This window comes from Aristolochia californica, unplaced genomic scaffold (assembly GCF_029961685.1).
Source record: "Aristolochia californica isolate CCGP_79_NKW_82.1479 unplaced genomic scaffold, dmAriCali1.0.hap1 SCAF_16, whole genome shotgun sequence".
Lineage (NCBI taxonomy): Eukaryota > Viridiplantae > Streptophyta > Magnoliopsida > Piperales > Aristolochiaceae > Aristolochia > Aristolochia californica.
The window spans coordinates 18,137,114-18,152,664 of record NW_027181837.1 but is presented as its reverse complement, the minus strand read 5'-3'; the positions used below and the strand labels follow the sequence as shown (position 1 = coordinate 18,152,664).

The window sequence follows — 15,551 nt, the reverse complement described above, 5'->3', positions numbered from 1 at the left end:
ACCTAAGAGGAGAAGAAGAAGAGTGACGGAGGAGAAACAGCAGAGAGGGATTAGCTTTTGCTGAAAACCAATTGATGAGGGGAGGATTTATATAGGCAAGCCCCTTCATGTCGGTGTCTGGCGTCTCCTTGAGTTGGTTTAGAAACGTCCAACAATACGGCCGTCTAACACTTTCCATACTAAACGCTGGAAATGGCGTTTCTTTAAAGCCAAAAACACTGAGAACGATGGGGGAAAGAGAAAGCGGAGACGTGGCTGTCTCTGGCTGGAACGGATATCTTTCCAAGATTCCGTTTCGGGAGCCTCTGGTTAGTGAGTGGCTGTCCAATTTTCCCCTAGAAACGTGAAACTATACGATGGAGATGGAGATGGAGCCTCGGAGAGTCATTGAATCGTCACCCATTACAAAACTTTAGCGATCTTACAGCCGACAGGGTAAGAATTTTCCCTTAAAAGCAGGATAGAGATAAAAAGATAAAATCGATAGAATTTGAGATAAATTAAACTCACGGCCCAACTTCTTACATTTGTCAATCATAAACCAATAATCGTAACTCAAACTCTCACCAATCCCAAATGGCATTAGACTATGTAAGATGAGTATGATGCTCTTGATCGGAATAAGACACGAGAACTTGTTCCCTTGGATATACCACAAAATCTGGTTGGTTGTAAATAGATTTTTCGTATTAAATATCTCTCATATGACTTTATTAACAATTACAAGGCTCATTTAGTTGCCAAAGGGTTTCACCAACGTCTTGGGGTTGATTATCATGAAAACTTTAGTTCTATTGTCAAGTCTACCACTATTTGCATTATTCTTAGCCTTACAGTAAATCGTGGTTGGTCGCTTCGACAACTTGATGTTAATAATGTTTTTCTTCAAGGTACACTATCTGAGGATGTCTTTATGGCACAACCACCGGGCTTCATTGATCGTGATCATCCCCATCATGTTTACAAACTTCGCAAGGCCATCTACGGTCTCAAGCAAACTCCTCGTGTTTGGTATCATGAGTTGCGTCAGTTTTTCATCACCTCTGGCTTCACCAACTTTCATGCATACTCCTTTCTATTGATTTCTCATATAAGTACAATTGTGTTATATATTCAAGTCTATGTGGATGACATCATTATTACAAGAGACAATGATCAAACTATGACAACATTTATCCATCTTCTTACTCAAAGATTTCCAGTCAAGGATCTTGGCTCCTTGATTTACTTCCTCAAAATTGAAGTTGTTCCTCATTCTTAAGGACTACTTCTGTCTCAATGTCAGTATATCTCTAATCTCCTTGCTCGCACATGCATGATAAATGCAAAGCTTGTAGCTACACCTCTTGTCACATCATCTACACTCACACTTCAGTCTGACACGATACTCTCTAATGCATTTGAATATCGGACTGTTGTTAGGAGTCTAAAATACTTGTCTCTTACTCACATTGACATTGCTTATGTGGTGAATAAGTTATCCAGTTTATGCATTGCCCTACTACTGATCACTAGGATGGTGTCAAGCGATTGTTACGCTATCTCTATGGGACTCTGGATCATGGTATCGTAATACATAAACAATCTTCCTTGTGTCTTCATGCGTTCTCTGATGTTGACTGGGCAGGAAACAAAAATGATTTCACTTCCATTAGTGCCTACATTGTTTAGTTACGTCACAATCTTATCTCTTGGAGTTATAAGAAGCAACGGATTGTGTCTCGATCCTCTACTGAGGTGGAATATCGATATGTTGCAACCATTGCATCTGGGATCCGTTGGATATACTCTTTTCTCATTGAACTTGGTGCTTTTCTTCTGCAACAACTGGTGCTCTATTGTGACAGTATCGATGCTACAAATCTATGCTCCAATCCAGTCTTTCACTCGTGCATGAAACATGTAGTTTTAGATTATCACTTCATTTGAGAACAAGTTCAGAGTGGTACAGGTAACTCATGTTTGCTCTGCTTATCAGTTAGCAGATGCTCTCACCAAAAAGCTTCCACGAACACGCTTCCTCTTCTTGAAGACCAAGATTGGACTTTCTACTCAAAGCTCCATCTTGCGGGGGCATAATAGAGACCGATAGAATTTGAGACTGTCTCAAATTGTAACTCTAAAGCAATATAAACTTCTCTTAGTGATAATGTTTATCATGTAAAATTTTATCTCTTTATAACCTAAAAATACCTGTATTGATAAATGTAAAATATCAAGAAATTCTTCTTATTCTTCTGTTTCTACATAGCTCACATCTAAATGAGATTCAGGAATAGCTCAATTTCACAGTTTAATCCTTCTCTTTAATTAATGTAGAAGCGAGCCATGGCCGCCATTGGAAGTTGTAGAAGGCAAAGGACAATTAACACTTTTTGGAGCTCAATAGCTTCTTGCTAGTCTTCAGAAAGCTCATTTGGTTAATCTTTTGGCAAGGGCATGGCCCGCCAAACAGACTATTTTCAAATAAAAATGCAAGGGACGATTCAACTCCCATCGTCCTCTCTATTCCTATCACTTCTTCTGCAATTGTTCTTTCCTCACGGAAGAATATTTTCGGAACTTGTTCAGAAGAAAAAGATTTCATAGTTTTTCTTTTATTAGATCTAAGAGTTGCAAATAAGCATAACAATCTCCTCTTGATTTAGCTTACATCGGGTGGGTGTGGGTCGGGTTTTTCAAGAACTATTTTCACCCATGAATTTGACCCATGACTCTTATGTGGGTTGGGTTTGGAAATCCCCATCCTTATGATAGATTTTCATTGGGATAGGTTGATAGGGTGAGAATAAAAAAGAATAAATAATTAAATTTTAAACATCTAAAATAATTGGTTGTAAGTTTCTAACAATCCATTATATCAATTATATTATCAAGAAAATAATAAAAAAATTATTTATATACTTGTATACTATTTACATGGTTTTCTTTTTTCTACCCCCTCCATGTTTGGTGAGGGGAGGAGGAAACTCCATTCCTTGAAAATTATGTGGTATCACATCACATGAACAAAGCTCTACATGTTCCGTACATGTTAAATGTCACGGTACCTTCATACTTAATCTTATTAATTACGATGGAATGTCAGGACCACACAAGAGACAGTTAATGTTATAGTTGAGGAAGAGTGTGGATATTGTTGCATAAACTCCACATCTTGGTATTAGCTTTGTGTCACATACAGTAGTGTTGTTTCATCTCAAGTGTCCTTCTTAGGAAGGAAGGCATCAAGATTCAAGGGTAGGCTTGTGCCAACGTAGGAGCATGTGATAGTATGATGGACTTGTTCTGTGGTCACCCTATGTTTACATGTCAATCCAAAGCTTATCCAAGATTGGTACAAAACAAACAAACAAAATTGCTAGAAGGTGGAATAGGTTACGAAGACTTGTTGCCAAATCAAGGTGGGACCACATATAACTACGCGAGTACTTGTTATACAAAAAATATGTGAAGCCACGACATAACAACAACAACTTGGTGGGTCTCATTGTTGATCCCAGTTGTAATCCATATTAGTGTTTTTTTTTATATATACATTAGTGACTTGGATGACAGCTATCACTTGAGAATTGTAGTCTCTATTGATGTGATAAAAGCATATGTGGGTTGTATTGAAAATATGGATAAAATTATGAATATTGTGTCTAATTCCTTATATAAGCTGGTTGTTTAGCATTTTTCTATTTCTACAAATCATGTCCCATAATCCAAGGTATTTATACTAAATTACTAGTTTTTTTGGAGTTTTGATAAATTTGTTCATTGTTTGAACACATTATCCCTCCACTCCAAATAGATCTCAACCCAAGTTTCCCCCAATTCAAACATACATAAAAAATAAAAAAATGTATCTCCAATAACTTTCATTATTTTGTCATTTTATGAAAATTATATATATATATACACATGATGGAAACGGTGTGTTTCAATTTCAGTGATTTTTTTATAATTAAAAAAAATTATATCTTGCCCTGTAATGTTTGAGAAGGCATTTCAAGAGCATTTCAATGAAGAGTATATGTGTTTTTAATCTTTATGACCAGAAGAAAAATTCTTGAATAATAAAAAACGAGAGATGATAGTGTGTGCTTGATAAAGTAGAAGAGGTTCTACAACATGATTCACAAATTCTTTGGTTGGACATTTTACTAAAGAGATTTTACAATATGAAGCATGGAATTGACTGTCAAAGCTAATGCATTGCATTGATCACAATAGCAAACAGATTGAGCATGAAAGTTGACATGATGTTATAGCTACCCAAAGTCATATATTAGTTCTTACAATTGTTGTTGCCATAACTCTATTCTTTGCATGAGATTAAATTGGAACTATAATAGATATAACAGCTACTGATGAACGATCATTTTTTGGGTCACCCACCCAACTAGAATTGAAAGTTGAGATAAATCCCCCAAATCAGAAGTCAAAACCTTTGAGATAATGTATAATTAAGCAGTTTAGGTACAAAACAATATGCAATTTTGGCTCTTGGGAGGCCTAATAATACCAAGTTTGTTAACTTTGAAGCTAACTTTTTACTCTTTTTTAGTTTTTCTCTTAATATTAGATGTATTCACTATATCCATTGCAATTCGATGAGCAAAATGGTTTTCATAGTTGAAGGAGCATACACAAATTAAAATTAAAGCAAATGTAAAAGTAAAAATATGCACATACCAAAAATTTAATATAAGGATGTTATATAGTCGATGTTCTCCTATTGGTATTCATCACCCAAGAACCATTGAAAACTTCTACTAAATATTACTCTTTTCTTTGAGATTTTTATCTCTTTTGAATCCATCGCTTGCTACTTAGCTCTGCCATAATTGTCCTCCTATTAGTATTCATCACCCAATAACCATTGAAAAGTTTCACTAAATATTACTCTTTTCTTTTGAGATTTTTTTCTCTTCTGGCTCCATCACTTGCTACTTAGCTCTGCCATAATTGTCCTCTTATTGGTATTCATCACCCAAGAACCCTTGAAAAGTTCCACTAAGTATTAGTCTTTTCTTTTGAGATTTTTTTTCTCTTCTAGCTCCACCGTTTGCTACCTATGCCATAAATGTCCTCCTATTGGTATTCATCACCCAAGAACCCTTGAAAAGTTCCACTAAATATTACTCTTTTCCTTTGTGTTCTCTTCTGGCTCCATCGCCTGCTACTTAACTCTGCCATTATTGTCCTCCTATTGGTATTCATCACCCAAGAACCCTTGAAAAGTTTCACTAAATATTACACTTTTTTTTTGAGATTTTTTTTCTCTTCTGGTTCCATCGCCTACTACTTAGCTATGTCATAATTATTCTCCTATTGGTATTCATCACCCAAGAACCCTTAAAAAGTTCCACTAAATATTACTCTTTTCTTTTGAGATATTTTTCTCTTCGGACTCCATCGCCTACTACTTAGCTTTGTCATAATTGTTCTCCTATTGGTATTCATCACCCAAGAATCCTTGAAAAGTTTCACGAAATATTACTCTTTTTCTTTTGAGATTTTTTTCTCTTCTGACTCCATCGCCTACTACTTATGTCCTCCTATTAGTATTCATCACCCAAGAACTATTGAAAAGTTTCACTAAATATTACTCTTTTTCTTTTGAGATATTTTTCTCTTCTGGCTCCATCGCCTGCTACTTAGCTCTGCCATAATTATCCTTTTATTGGTATTCATCACCTAAGAACCCTTGAAAAGTTCCACTAAATATTACTCTTTTCTTTTGAGTTCTCTTCTAGCTCCATCGCCTGCTACTTAGCTTTGCCATAATTGTCTTCTTATTGGTATTTATCACCCAAGAACTCTTGAAAAGTTTTACTCAATATTACTCTTTCACTTTGAGATTTTTTTCACTTTTGGCTTCATCACCTGCTACTTGGTTTTGCCATAAATGTCCTCCAATTGGTATTCATCACCCAAGAACCCTTGAAAGGTTCCACTCGACATTACTCTTTTTTTTTTAGATTTTTTTTCTCTTATGGTCCCATCACCTAATGTCACCCCCAAAGCTGTAACACAGTTTAGTCTTTTTCATATTGAAGTTCCACAATGGAATCCATAATCCAGCTTCAGCTTCATGTTCTTCTCCACCCCACATGACCCACGACAATCGGGACAGCTTAAGCGATTGCATGTAGTCTGTAACTACCTCGAACTTTCTGGAACTCAAAAATTAAAATCGTTGGCTACAACCTCGGACGACCCTGATTCTCTTGTTCAACCAGAGATTTTGACTCTTCTGGCCGTTTTTCCACATTAAAAGTTCGCATCTTGATACGGTTCTGTTCTAACGAGTTGTTTCGTTTCTTTCGCTCTTGGTTATCTATAAGTTTCTCCGAGGTGGTTCCCTTTTCACCATCAAGCTCGAACACCTCTGTATCAACTCGCCCACAAGCATCAAAGAGCAGGAAAAGCGCAAACCCCAATGGCCAAAGTAAGTGCTTACCTACTGACAACCTCGGCGAAGGAAACCAGACATGTACGGCCATGGGTTGAGGTGGCGCCGGCCCTTATTATCTGGCCAACAAAAATCTCCCATCTTCCGAAACTGGATACCATTTTCGAGGATGATTCCGAAACGGAAGAGAACACCACCGGGAAATGATTTGTCATACTTTTGTTTCTTTTTTACGGTTTCCCAAGGCGGATCCGTGGAGGTATAATTACATTTTCTGGACCAAAGGCCTCAATCGCTCCGAGAAGAAGATGGGCTTTTGAGAAAATCAACGGGGACGATGACAGGCGAGGCAGGTGCTGGCGGCTTCTGAGTTCCTGAGGAGATAAAAGGAGCGGTAGTGTACTTATTAGAAGAAACCACAAGAAATAGAGATTTTGTCTTCCATTTATTGTTAAAAGGACTTTCAAGAGTTCTCTTGTATGTGTTCTTTAATGGAAATTGTTGTAGAAATAATAACTAATATCTTCAGGAATCAGAAGATTGTTAATTTCGTCTACCTTATATGGCTAACAGGACTTTCAAGAGTGCTCACCAGTTTCAGAATACTTTTAGATATAATTTTCTGGACTAATGTCAATTCACGTTTTGGTATTCAAAATGTTCATGGAATCATCATAAATACCCATCGATTTGTTCGTTCCGAATCGCTCACTGCGTCAGTTCCTCAGTGACCATGCTCAAGCTTCCGGGACGATCTTTCGTCGAATGAAAGGTCTGTGTTTCTCAGCTTTTTATCAGGAATTACAAGTGCTCTTCTCTTTGTTTATTCATGATGGAAATCGCGTCGTCCTGTTTAAGGTATCGTCAAGGTGACGGTCTTCTTCATGGATTAATCCCGCCATGTGAACCGGTTGAAGCTTCTGCTGTAAAGTCCGTCTTCCTCCTTCCAACAGAAAAAAAAAAAAAAAAAACCAAGGAGCGAGTTATGGCAAGAATTGGAGCCCATTATCTCCCTCAATCGAATTATTATCTTTCTCTTTTCTTGACTAATAGGAGTCCAATAGTTAATTGAATTGATTAATTGGACTCTTATCGAAGAACTCAATTAATTGATAATAGTCTATTTGTAATTCATGTCCAATGTGTAATTTGAGTTAATTGATGGAGTCCAAATAGTTAATTACACATTATTTTGACTACTAGACATCCACTAGTCAATTGAATTACCCATTAGGATCTTATCAAATAATTCAATTAATCGATAGGAGTTTTGTCAATTTTTGTCCATTAGATAGATAAAATTAAAGATAAAGTCTTAATAGTGAATTACACAATATTTGACTACCGGATGTCGATGAATTACATAGACTGGGTTTTTGACCTATCCCAATAAGTCCTAAACTTTTGTCTTCAATTTTTCTTTTCTTCTAAGGGCGCTTCTTCAAGAGTGTTTTCACATTCCATGGAGCTTGAGGTGTTTGAGAAGTTTGTGTCGAATCAATTCTTTAGGCCTTGAATTTCGTGTCTTTTGAAGGAAACATATATGAAATACTAGATTTACAAGCCCAATTAAAAAAAAAATCATCAAAATCAAGAAAGGAGTGGACAGTCGGTCAATACTCTAATGGATTAGGATATTGGATTTGAGTTTTCAAAAAACTAGTTGTTAGAGAGCTAAATATTTTCAAGTTTATGCTTTGAAATCTTTATTACTTAGCATATCTCCTGCTAGAATCTTTACTGTCGTAATTTGAAATCATTTAATACATCCTAGCATTTTGATTTATTGATGTATAGAAGGGCATTTTTCATAACATTATATTGGGAGGTTGTTTCCAAAATCTTTGAAAGCTTTTGAATGATCTAAACTAGCAAATATGAACTCAAGGACTCATATCCCTAACTAGTGTGCTCGTATTTCGATATCAATTTTTAATTCTAGTTACTTTATGATTTCTCCCTATTTCAAAAATCAACCTAAATTGATTTGAGCTCATATTTTGAAATCTGGTGTATCTATATTATTGTGTTTGAATTATGAAATTTATATATTGGATAGGCATTTGTATTAGGCCGAAGTGTATGCAAGTAACCTTTGCAAATTGGGTCAAGTCTTGGCAAGGCAAAAACACCCTCATTTCAATTGAATTGAGAGTGGCCAATGTGGCTATGGAGAAGCTTTTATAACATCCTTTGTGGATCTAAGTTGTTGTATTCTTGAGCGAAAGAGGCTAAGAAGCCTTGTTATTGCTATTGTTGAGTTGTAAATCCTTGTGTAGGCAAGCAATGTTGAAAATCTTATTTGTGGGTCTAGGTCTAATATGCTTAGTGAATTACTAATATAAATCCATGTGTGCTTCTAGGAATAAAAATCCCTTTGTCGGTTTAGGTTGGATAGCCTAGTTTGTTAATATATTCTAATGAGAGCGAGCATTTGAAAGTTGGTTAATTGTGTGACACAAGTCTTTGCGTGGGGAACGTTATAATTGACTTGAGAGATAATTTACTATTAAGTGTTATTTGGCAACCCAAACTTAGTGAATGTTTTAATTGCAAAGTTCAACGACCGTGAGAGTAGATTAGTAATTTTAAATATGATTGTGAACCATTATAAGACTTTGTGAGTTTTTTTATGGCTTGAGTGATTGTGTATGATCATGTACTTGTGAAACCGATTTTGCTCATTGAATTGCTATTAATTTTGTGAACACACCCAAGGCCAAGAGAAAAACTCTAATGAAGTAAAGAACAAGTATTTAAACTACCCGAGGTTATTATTCTTTTTATTTTATAACTCTTAAACAAAAATAATTTATCAAAAAATTAAAAAATTCAATCGTCCGGATCTATGTTTGGTAAAAAACTTCTCGTCCATTGTAGTCTAAGTTTTCATCAAAAAATATATGTCCTCAAATATTTTGTTAATATACATTTCTAACCGATATTATCTACATTATTTTTGTAAGTTTTAAATTGAAAAATGATTATATCCCATTTTTTTATGTATATGGTTGCTTGTATAAAAATAATATTTATGAAATTCATTTAAAAAAAATTCAATTTAAAAAACAGTTTTTAATTTTCCTAAATACATATAATTGGTTAAAAACCAATTAAATGCACATTTTAATTGATAAAATCTCAAAATGAGCCTATTAATTTAGTAATGTAATTAAATTTTCTAAAATTATACCCCACTTCTAAAACTAAGGGGACCCCTACTTTATACATAAATTAATATTTTTAAACACATGAACGTGAAAATTGGGCTTTTCTTCATAGATGACTTTTTTATGTTTAATAATAATGAAAAAGGTTCTTTAACGATCTTTTAGTTTAACCCTTCAACTCATTCCTCCTTACGGCCTTATTAGTGCCTTTTCCACTAAACATTGGAAATGTTTTTCAAGTAGAGATACGTTTTAAAGGATCATTAGTGCCTCATGTTTCTTAAGAACACTGTTCTAGTAGAAAATTCATACCAGGAAAATCATATAATTTTTCAGGTAAAATTTTCCAACCAAGATGGGCAAGAAAACCAAATGAAACTTTTTGGAATAAGTATTTGACAACCGATATTATAATTTTTTATTGAAAATTATCAGATAAGTATGGTAATGTATGGGATTGATTATTAATTTCTATTTATTTTCCTAAAAAAAGGCACCTACACCTAATAGAATTACATTTTCATTATGTAATGTTATGCATTGAGAGTTGACTAATAGGCAATGTATATCCTAGGATATAAATTTCCAACTAGGGGCACTAACGGGGCTTACTTGTTCTCATCTAAAGAAAGGAAAGAAACTATAATATAATCGTTTATTTTATTTTTAGAAATCAGTAATCAAGAAAAATAGTGGGGAATATTGATTTTAAATGTAAGAAGCATTAGAGATTCCTTCTAGACATGTGGCGTCACGTTTTTCAAGTGTCGCGGGCCCTCTTCCGCTACCCGATCAAATGCGGGTTTCGTTCGACATTCAACGGCTGGATTATATGGATCGTGCATGTCATCCGTGCGGTGTTCTTCTCTGTACTGATGGCTGGGATTAAAGAGAGCCATTTGCACGTGTTTTTTTAGGAAGGCAAACGCGGCCCCGGGTGTGTGTGAAAAGGGTGGATTGATATCGGGTTTCATCCTCGAACCATCGTGTACAAAAACGCGAACCCTAGCTTTACCCTTTTTCCTCATATATTTCACCTTTGTTATTCAATTTCCATGATCGCCGCCTCGATTCGTTTTCGATCCTTGCTTTGACCTTCGATTCGTTGCACTCTTCGATTGTTGATCCTCTCCTCTATCTATTGATCTTTACTTCATCTCCTGCCGTTCCGTTTTTGAGATCCTAGGGTTAGGGTTTGTAGAGGTCTTGTTTTTTATCAATTTCTTCTTCTCGAATCTGCAGATCCTTTCGTGAGGGTGGTTGTCTTGTTGATCTAATCTTTTTGCCCTCTTTTCTTTTCCGTGTTTCGTCGATCTTCCGGATTCGGGTTCGTCTTTGCGGTTCGTGTTGTTCGAAACTTGTAAATATTTCTTCGATCGTTCGATCCTTCTATACTGTTTTATTTTTCTTTCCGGTATAAGTCGGATCTGTCGTAAATTCGTGGATCCGTTTCATTCTGGGATCTAGGGTTAGAGTTGTGATTTTACCTTTGGGGTTTTCGTTATTTCTTTTAATTTCTTTGGGCGAATCCCAGGTTCCGTGGGAAATTCTGTTCTCACGTTTCAGTAATCTGTCTATTCGCTTCCTTTGGCCCGAATTTGGGGTTCGCGTGGTTGGATTTTGATTCGATATCTTTTCGAGTCTCTTCTAATTAGTTTTAATTGGGCTGTTCGTTCGAGGTAAATACTGGTTCCTGTTGCTTCTTCCCCCGCCCCCTTTGGTTTTTGTTTTGATGTTTTGAGCTCAATTATTTATTCACCATTGTTATGTGACTTCAGAATTTTATGTTCAATTTTATTTGTGAGCACGACTTCTTCATGACTTATATTTGCGTAACAGTAATATCTTTTTGTACGGATGCCGTTAGAAGGTTCCTATGGGGTTCTTCATAATTCCTGTTTCATTCGGTTTATTTTTGTAATTACTTTTATGATGGAGATTTATCAAGTTCTCTAAAATGGGCATGGTAACTATATGATTGCAGTATAGCTTTTTCTACATTTATTGGCCGTTTCTCTTTTGGAGCACGAAATTGATAATCGCACTGAGGGACCAGCCTTCCCTTGGTATTTCATTATAATTAATGTGTAGTTTAGTAATTCATGGATGTGCACTTTGGATTAACCGTAAAGGGACTTGACTACCATTTTCAGTTGTCAGTCATAAATAGCTAAATAAAAATTTTTAATTGATTATTAGCAACATTGTAGATGGTATACCTTAAAGCAGATGCTCATTTTTCCAACTTCTTTTTTAGTTGGTCCTGATTTAATCTGGAATATGGTTGATGTACAATGCTGTTGCATTATAGGAACCAAACAGCCGGTTGAAGACATTCATATGTCTCTGCGACTTGTGTTCAATTTCATATTTTGCACTTTACATGACTGTAATGGGAATAGTTCTCTGTCATCATTTGGAAAAGAATGTGATGCATGTGCCCTTTATTCAAGTTTAGCTCACCTAGGTATGTGGATACTGTTTGTACATCCATCCAGTTACTTTGTTTTTTACTAAAAAAAAAAAATTAGCACGTTTTCTTTAATAAAAAAGACTCCAAGGTCATTGGGTTGGTCAGATAGGCATACTTAGTTTTTACCCCTGGCTATTGAGATTACGAAGTGCAAATACTAGGGATGGGGCTTGTCAGAAAATTTATCGTGTATTTTTAGCTATCGAGAATGAAAACCCAGTAAGACTTGCAGTTTTAATTAGTTAAGCATGCTTACTTTGGGTGTGAAGGCACTCTCAATCAAACATCATCTTGTCGAGTGGTTCTATGTGAGCTATGCCTTTCTCTATCTTTTCTCCAGTTCCTGTGTTTGAAATTGTTTGCTGGACTTATGTATTCTAGAGTTGTATTATAGTTTTAGAGTGGTCGATATAAGTTGTGATTTGCCTTTAGTGTATTGAAAAATAGAATGCTTGATATTTGATTGTCTGGAGAAATTTACCCTAGGCTTTATAGCCTTCATTAGGATTTTTCATCACATGAGTCCTGCTGTGTGATTATTCTCTTTTTATTTCTCTTCATGAGAACATTTCAATCATTAGCCTATTGAGTGGTGGTCTTATGGAGAATTTGTCTTTCTGCATATAACCATTTTCAAAATATCGTTAGTAGCAATTCAAAAAAATAAAATAAAATTCATTAGTAGTGTTACACCCCTAAGTGATTCTTGTTGGATCCCATCAGAAGTATGTATCTAAACTTATCTCTATAACATGATGACTCATAGTTTGGTATTCGGTCAATGTGGACTTCCTGTGTTGGTTCTCTTTTATTTTTATCTGCCACCTCCTAGCTTCTTGAATAATATTGCATTATGTGGCTTGTGGTGATCTTACTTTGGAGTGCTGTATATGTTGATCTTTCAGGTTAGAGAAGCAAGCATGGTACTCAATCAAAACAAGCGTCCCTTTAGTGATGAAGAATCATTTCAATTCTCATACAAGCACCCCAGGCAGCTTGAGTGCAGCAGTCATCTATCTCCTTTTGCAGACATTTCTACCTGTAACAACATACATGAGAAAACTCATACTTCAGGTACAAAAAGGTTGATGTATTCTTAGCATTAAATTGTACAGTAAACTAAGGGAAAGAAAAAGACATCTTTTCTCTTTACTGACCAATAATAATGTCACAGAGTTCTCTGTTGACTCTAGTGGAAAAGAGATTGAGACCAATAGGGCTTTCAGTCGAATCTGCGGCTTCTCACAGGTCACCTGCAATGCTGAGGAGGAAACAAGAGCTGAACCATTGTTACAGGTGCCATGCTCCTCTGAGTTTGTGGAACTTGACCGACTTTCAAGGCCAGAGGGTATATACACATTGTTTGTTGATTATCCCCATCGGAAACTGGTCTCTGTTGGACCTGATCATCAAGCAGATGTTCCTGAGTGGGGCCCCCTAAGGGTGGATACTGATGAAAAGTGGGTGGAGCTCATGGGAACCTGTGTTCTTTCATCCCCTGATGCCAACATATTGTCTTCAGGAGGTTTTGACAGAGAAGTGGGCCGTGGTAGAGATGCGTGCAGCTGTCCTGATGAAGGTTCTATGCAATGTGTAAGACAGCATGTGATGGAGGCCAGAGAAAAGTTAAGGGGATCTCTTGGAGAGGAAATATTTTTGGAGTTGGGATTCTATGACATGGGAGAGGATGTTGCAGATAAGTGGAGTGAAGAGGAAGAACAGGTTTTCCATGAAGTTGTCTTCTCCAATCCAGCTTCCATGGGCAAAAATTTTTGGGATCATCTCCCAAATTTCTTCCCTTCAAGAACCATGAAGGAGCTTGTCAGTTATTATTTTAACGTGTTCATGCTTCGTAGAAGGGCCGGGCAAAATAGGCTGGTTCCACTGAATGTAGATAGCGACAATGATGAATGGCAGGGGAGTGAGGATGGAGATGAGTGTGGCATGACAGAGGAGGATGAAGAGGATTCTGGGGTTGAGTCTCCTGCCGATCAAGAAGTTTTTAATGGAGATGCTCGTGATGATGAATATGATCAAGATGGTAGCTTCGATGAAACCGATGATGGTTGTCCAGGTGATTACTATGATGGGCAGTTGGATGATGGTTTAAAGGCTCAAATCAGTCACAAATTGACCTCAGACACTGTTTCTGAGTTTCCAAATGGCCATAATATTTCGAGAAATGGACCAGAGGACCATGATGTCCAGGACGAGTCATGCACATCCTATGAGTCTCAGCATAACGGGGCAGACTCCTGTGGCCCATTTGATGGTGGAGCCACACAGGAGAGTTGTGGTGAGGTAGACAGGAAGCAATCATACACTGAGTATGTGAACAATGCCGTCCATAATGAGGTTGATCACGGATTCGGTTTGGAGCACTGCGACCATAAAGTTTGGGAAATGGGATTCCTTACCTGCTCGAAGAAAGACTTCGACTTCTTACCTACATACAACATGATTGAAGAGGTATTCGGAGATGAAGCTTGGAACTGTAATGCCGCTAACAATGAGACAAGGAGTGGGCCAGGTTTCATGTAAAGCCATGAACTTCTCTCCTGAGGCATCATCATCCTCTACTAGTGTTGAAATATTCTTTGTCAAGTATCTTATGTGTAGGATTGTTGTCCAGTTTCCCTTTGTACATTGACGGGGGGAATGTGTCTGGCACTTCCTGCATTTTTCATTGTAAAATAGAAATCCATAGTTTCCAGAAAAAAAAAAAAACAGAGCAGTCAGGTATCCATCAGTGAGCGTATTAAGAAATGCTCTCATGTGAATCTGTTATTGAAGAGAGGAGAGAGATACATGCTGCTGTTTTTTTGGTCATTTCTTTTTATCTTTACTATTCTTCAATGGCAAAAATCTTGTTTGTCTTCGGGGAAAGTTCTGTCGGCGAGAGTTTATCCAGTTTCAAGAGTTGAAAAGGAAGCATCACAGAAGGGAGTAATTTGCTACGAGTGATACTTGTTTATGCCCTTAAAAAGTTATTCACGTAAAATTCTCTTATATGTATCAACTCTACAAATCATTCTTTAAGTTTTTGTTAGTTTCAGTTTATATTCTTGTCTTCTTTTGCTCGTGATTAATTTTTATTTGTGTTGGTTCACAAATCGTTTGATATCGGTTTGCTGCTCAGTTTAATTTTTATTTGTGTTCAGCTCGGGTTCATAAAAATACCTTTAATTTCCCACATGATTCAGCTTTGAACTCTAATCTAATTTTATGTTCGAAGTAATCAGATAAAAAAAGTTGGAGCTTATTTCGGCTCTCTACCACCATTATTACATTTGAATTAGATCCAGCCTCGAGTCTAAAATTAAAATCTGAACTTTAGTTCGAGTTCCAATTAATATTTGCTTAATATAAATTACGTATCAAATAAATTACATATAAAATTATACATAAATTTTACTTAAAATTAAACATGACCTCTATACTGAATAAAATTATCTACACACTCTATATAATTTTTTTATGTATACTATATAATATTATGCAC

At 36.2% G+C, this 15,551-nt stretch overlaps 1 protein-coding gene across 1 annotated transcript; it reads left to right on the top strand.

Annotated features, from left to right (window-relative positions):
- Positions 1 to 10,541: 10,541 nt before the first annotated feature.
- Positions 10,542 to 14,878, top strand: LOC137953948 (uncharacterized). Its single transcript, XM_068801514.1, has 3 exons — positions 10,542 to 11,255; positions 12,955 to 13,123; positions 13,224 to 14,878. Exons 2-3 carry the CDS (start codon positions 12,970 to 12,972, stop codon positions 14,588 to 14,590), a joined length of 1,521 nt encoding a protein of 506 aa, XP_068657615.1. The 5' UTR covers positions 10,542 to 11,255; positions 12,955 to 12,969; the 3' UTR covers positions 14,591 to 14,878.
- Positions 14,879 to 15,551: the final 673 nt, after the last annotated feature.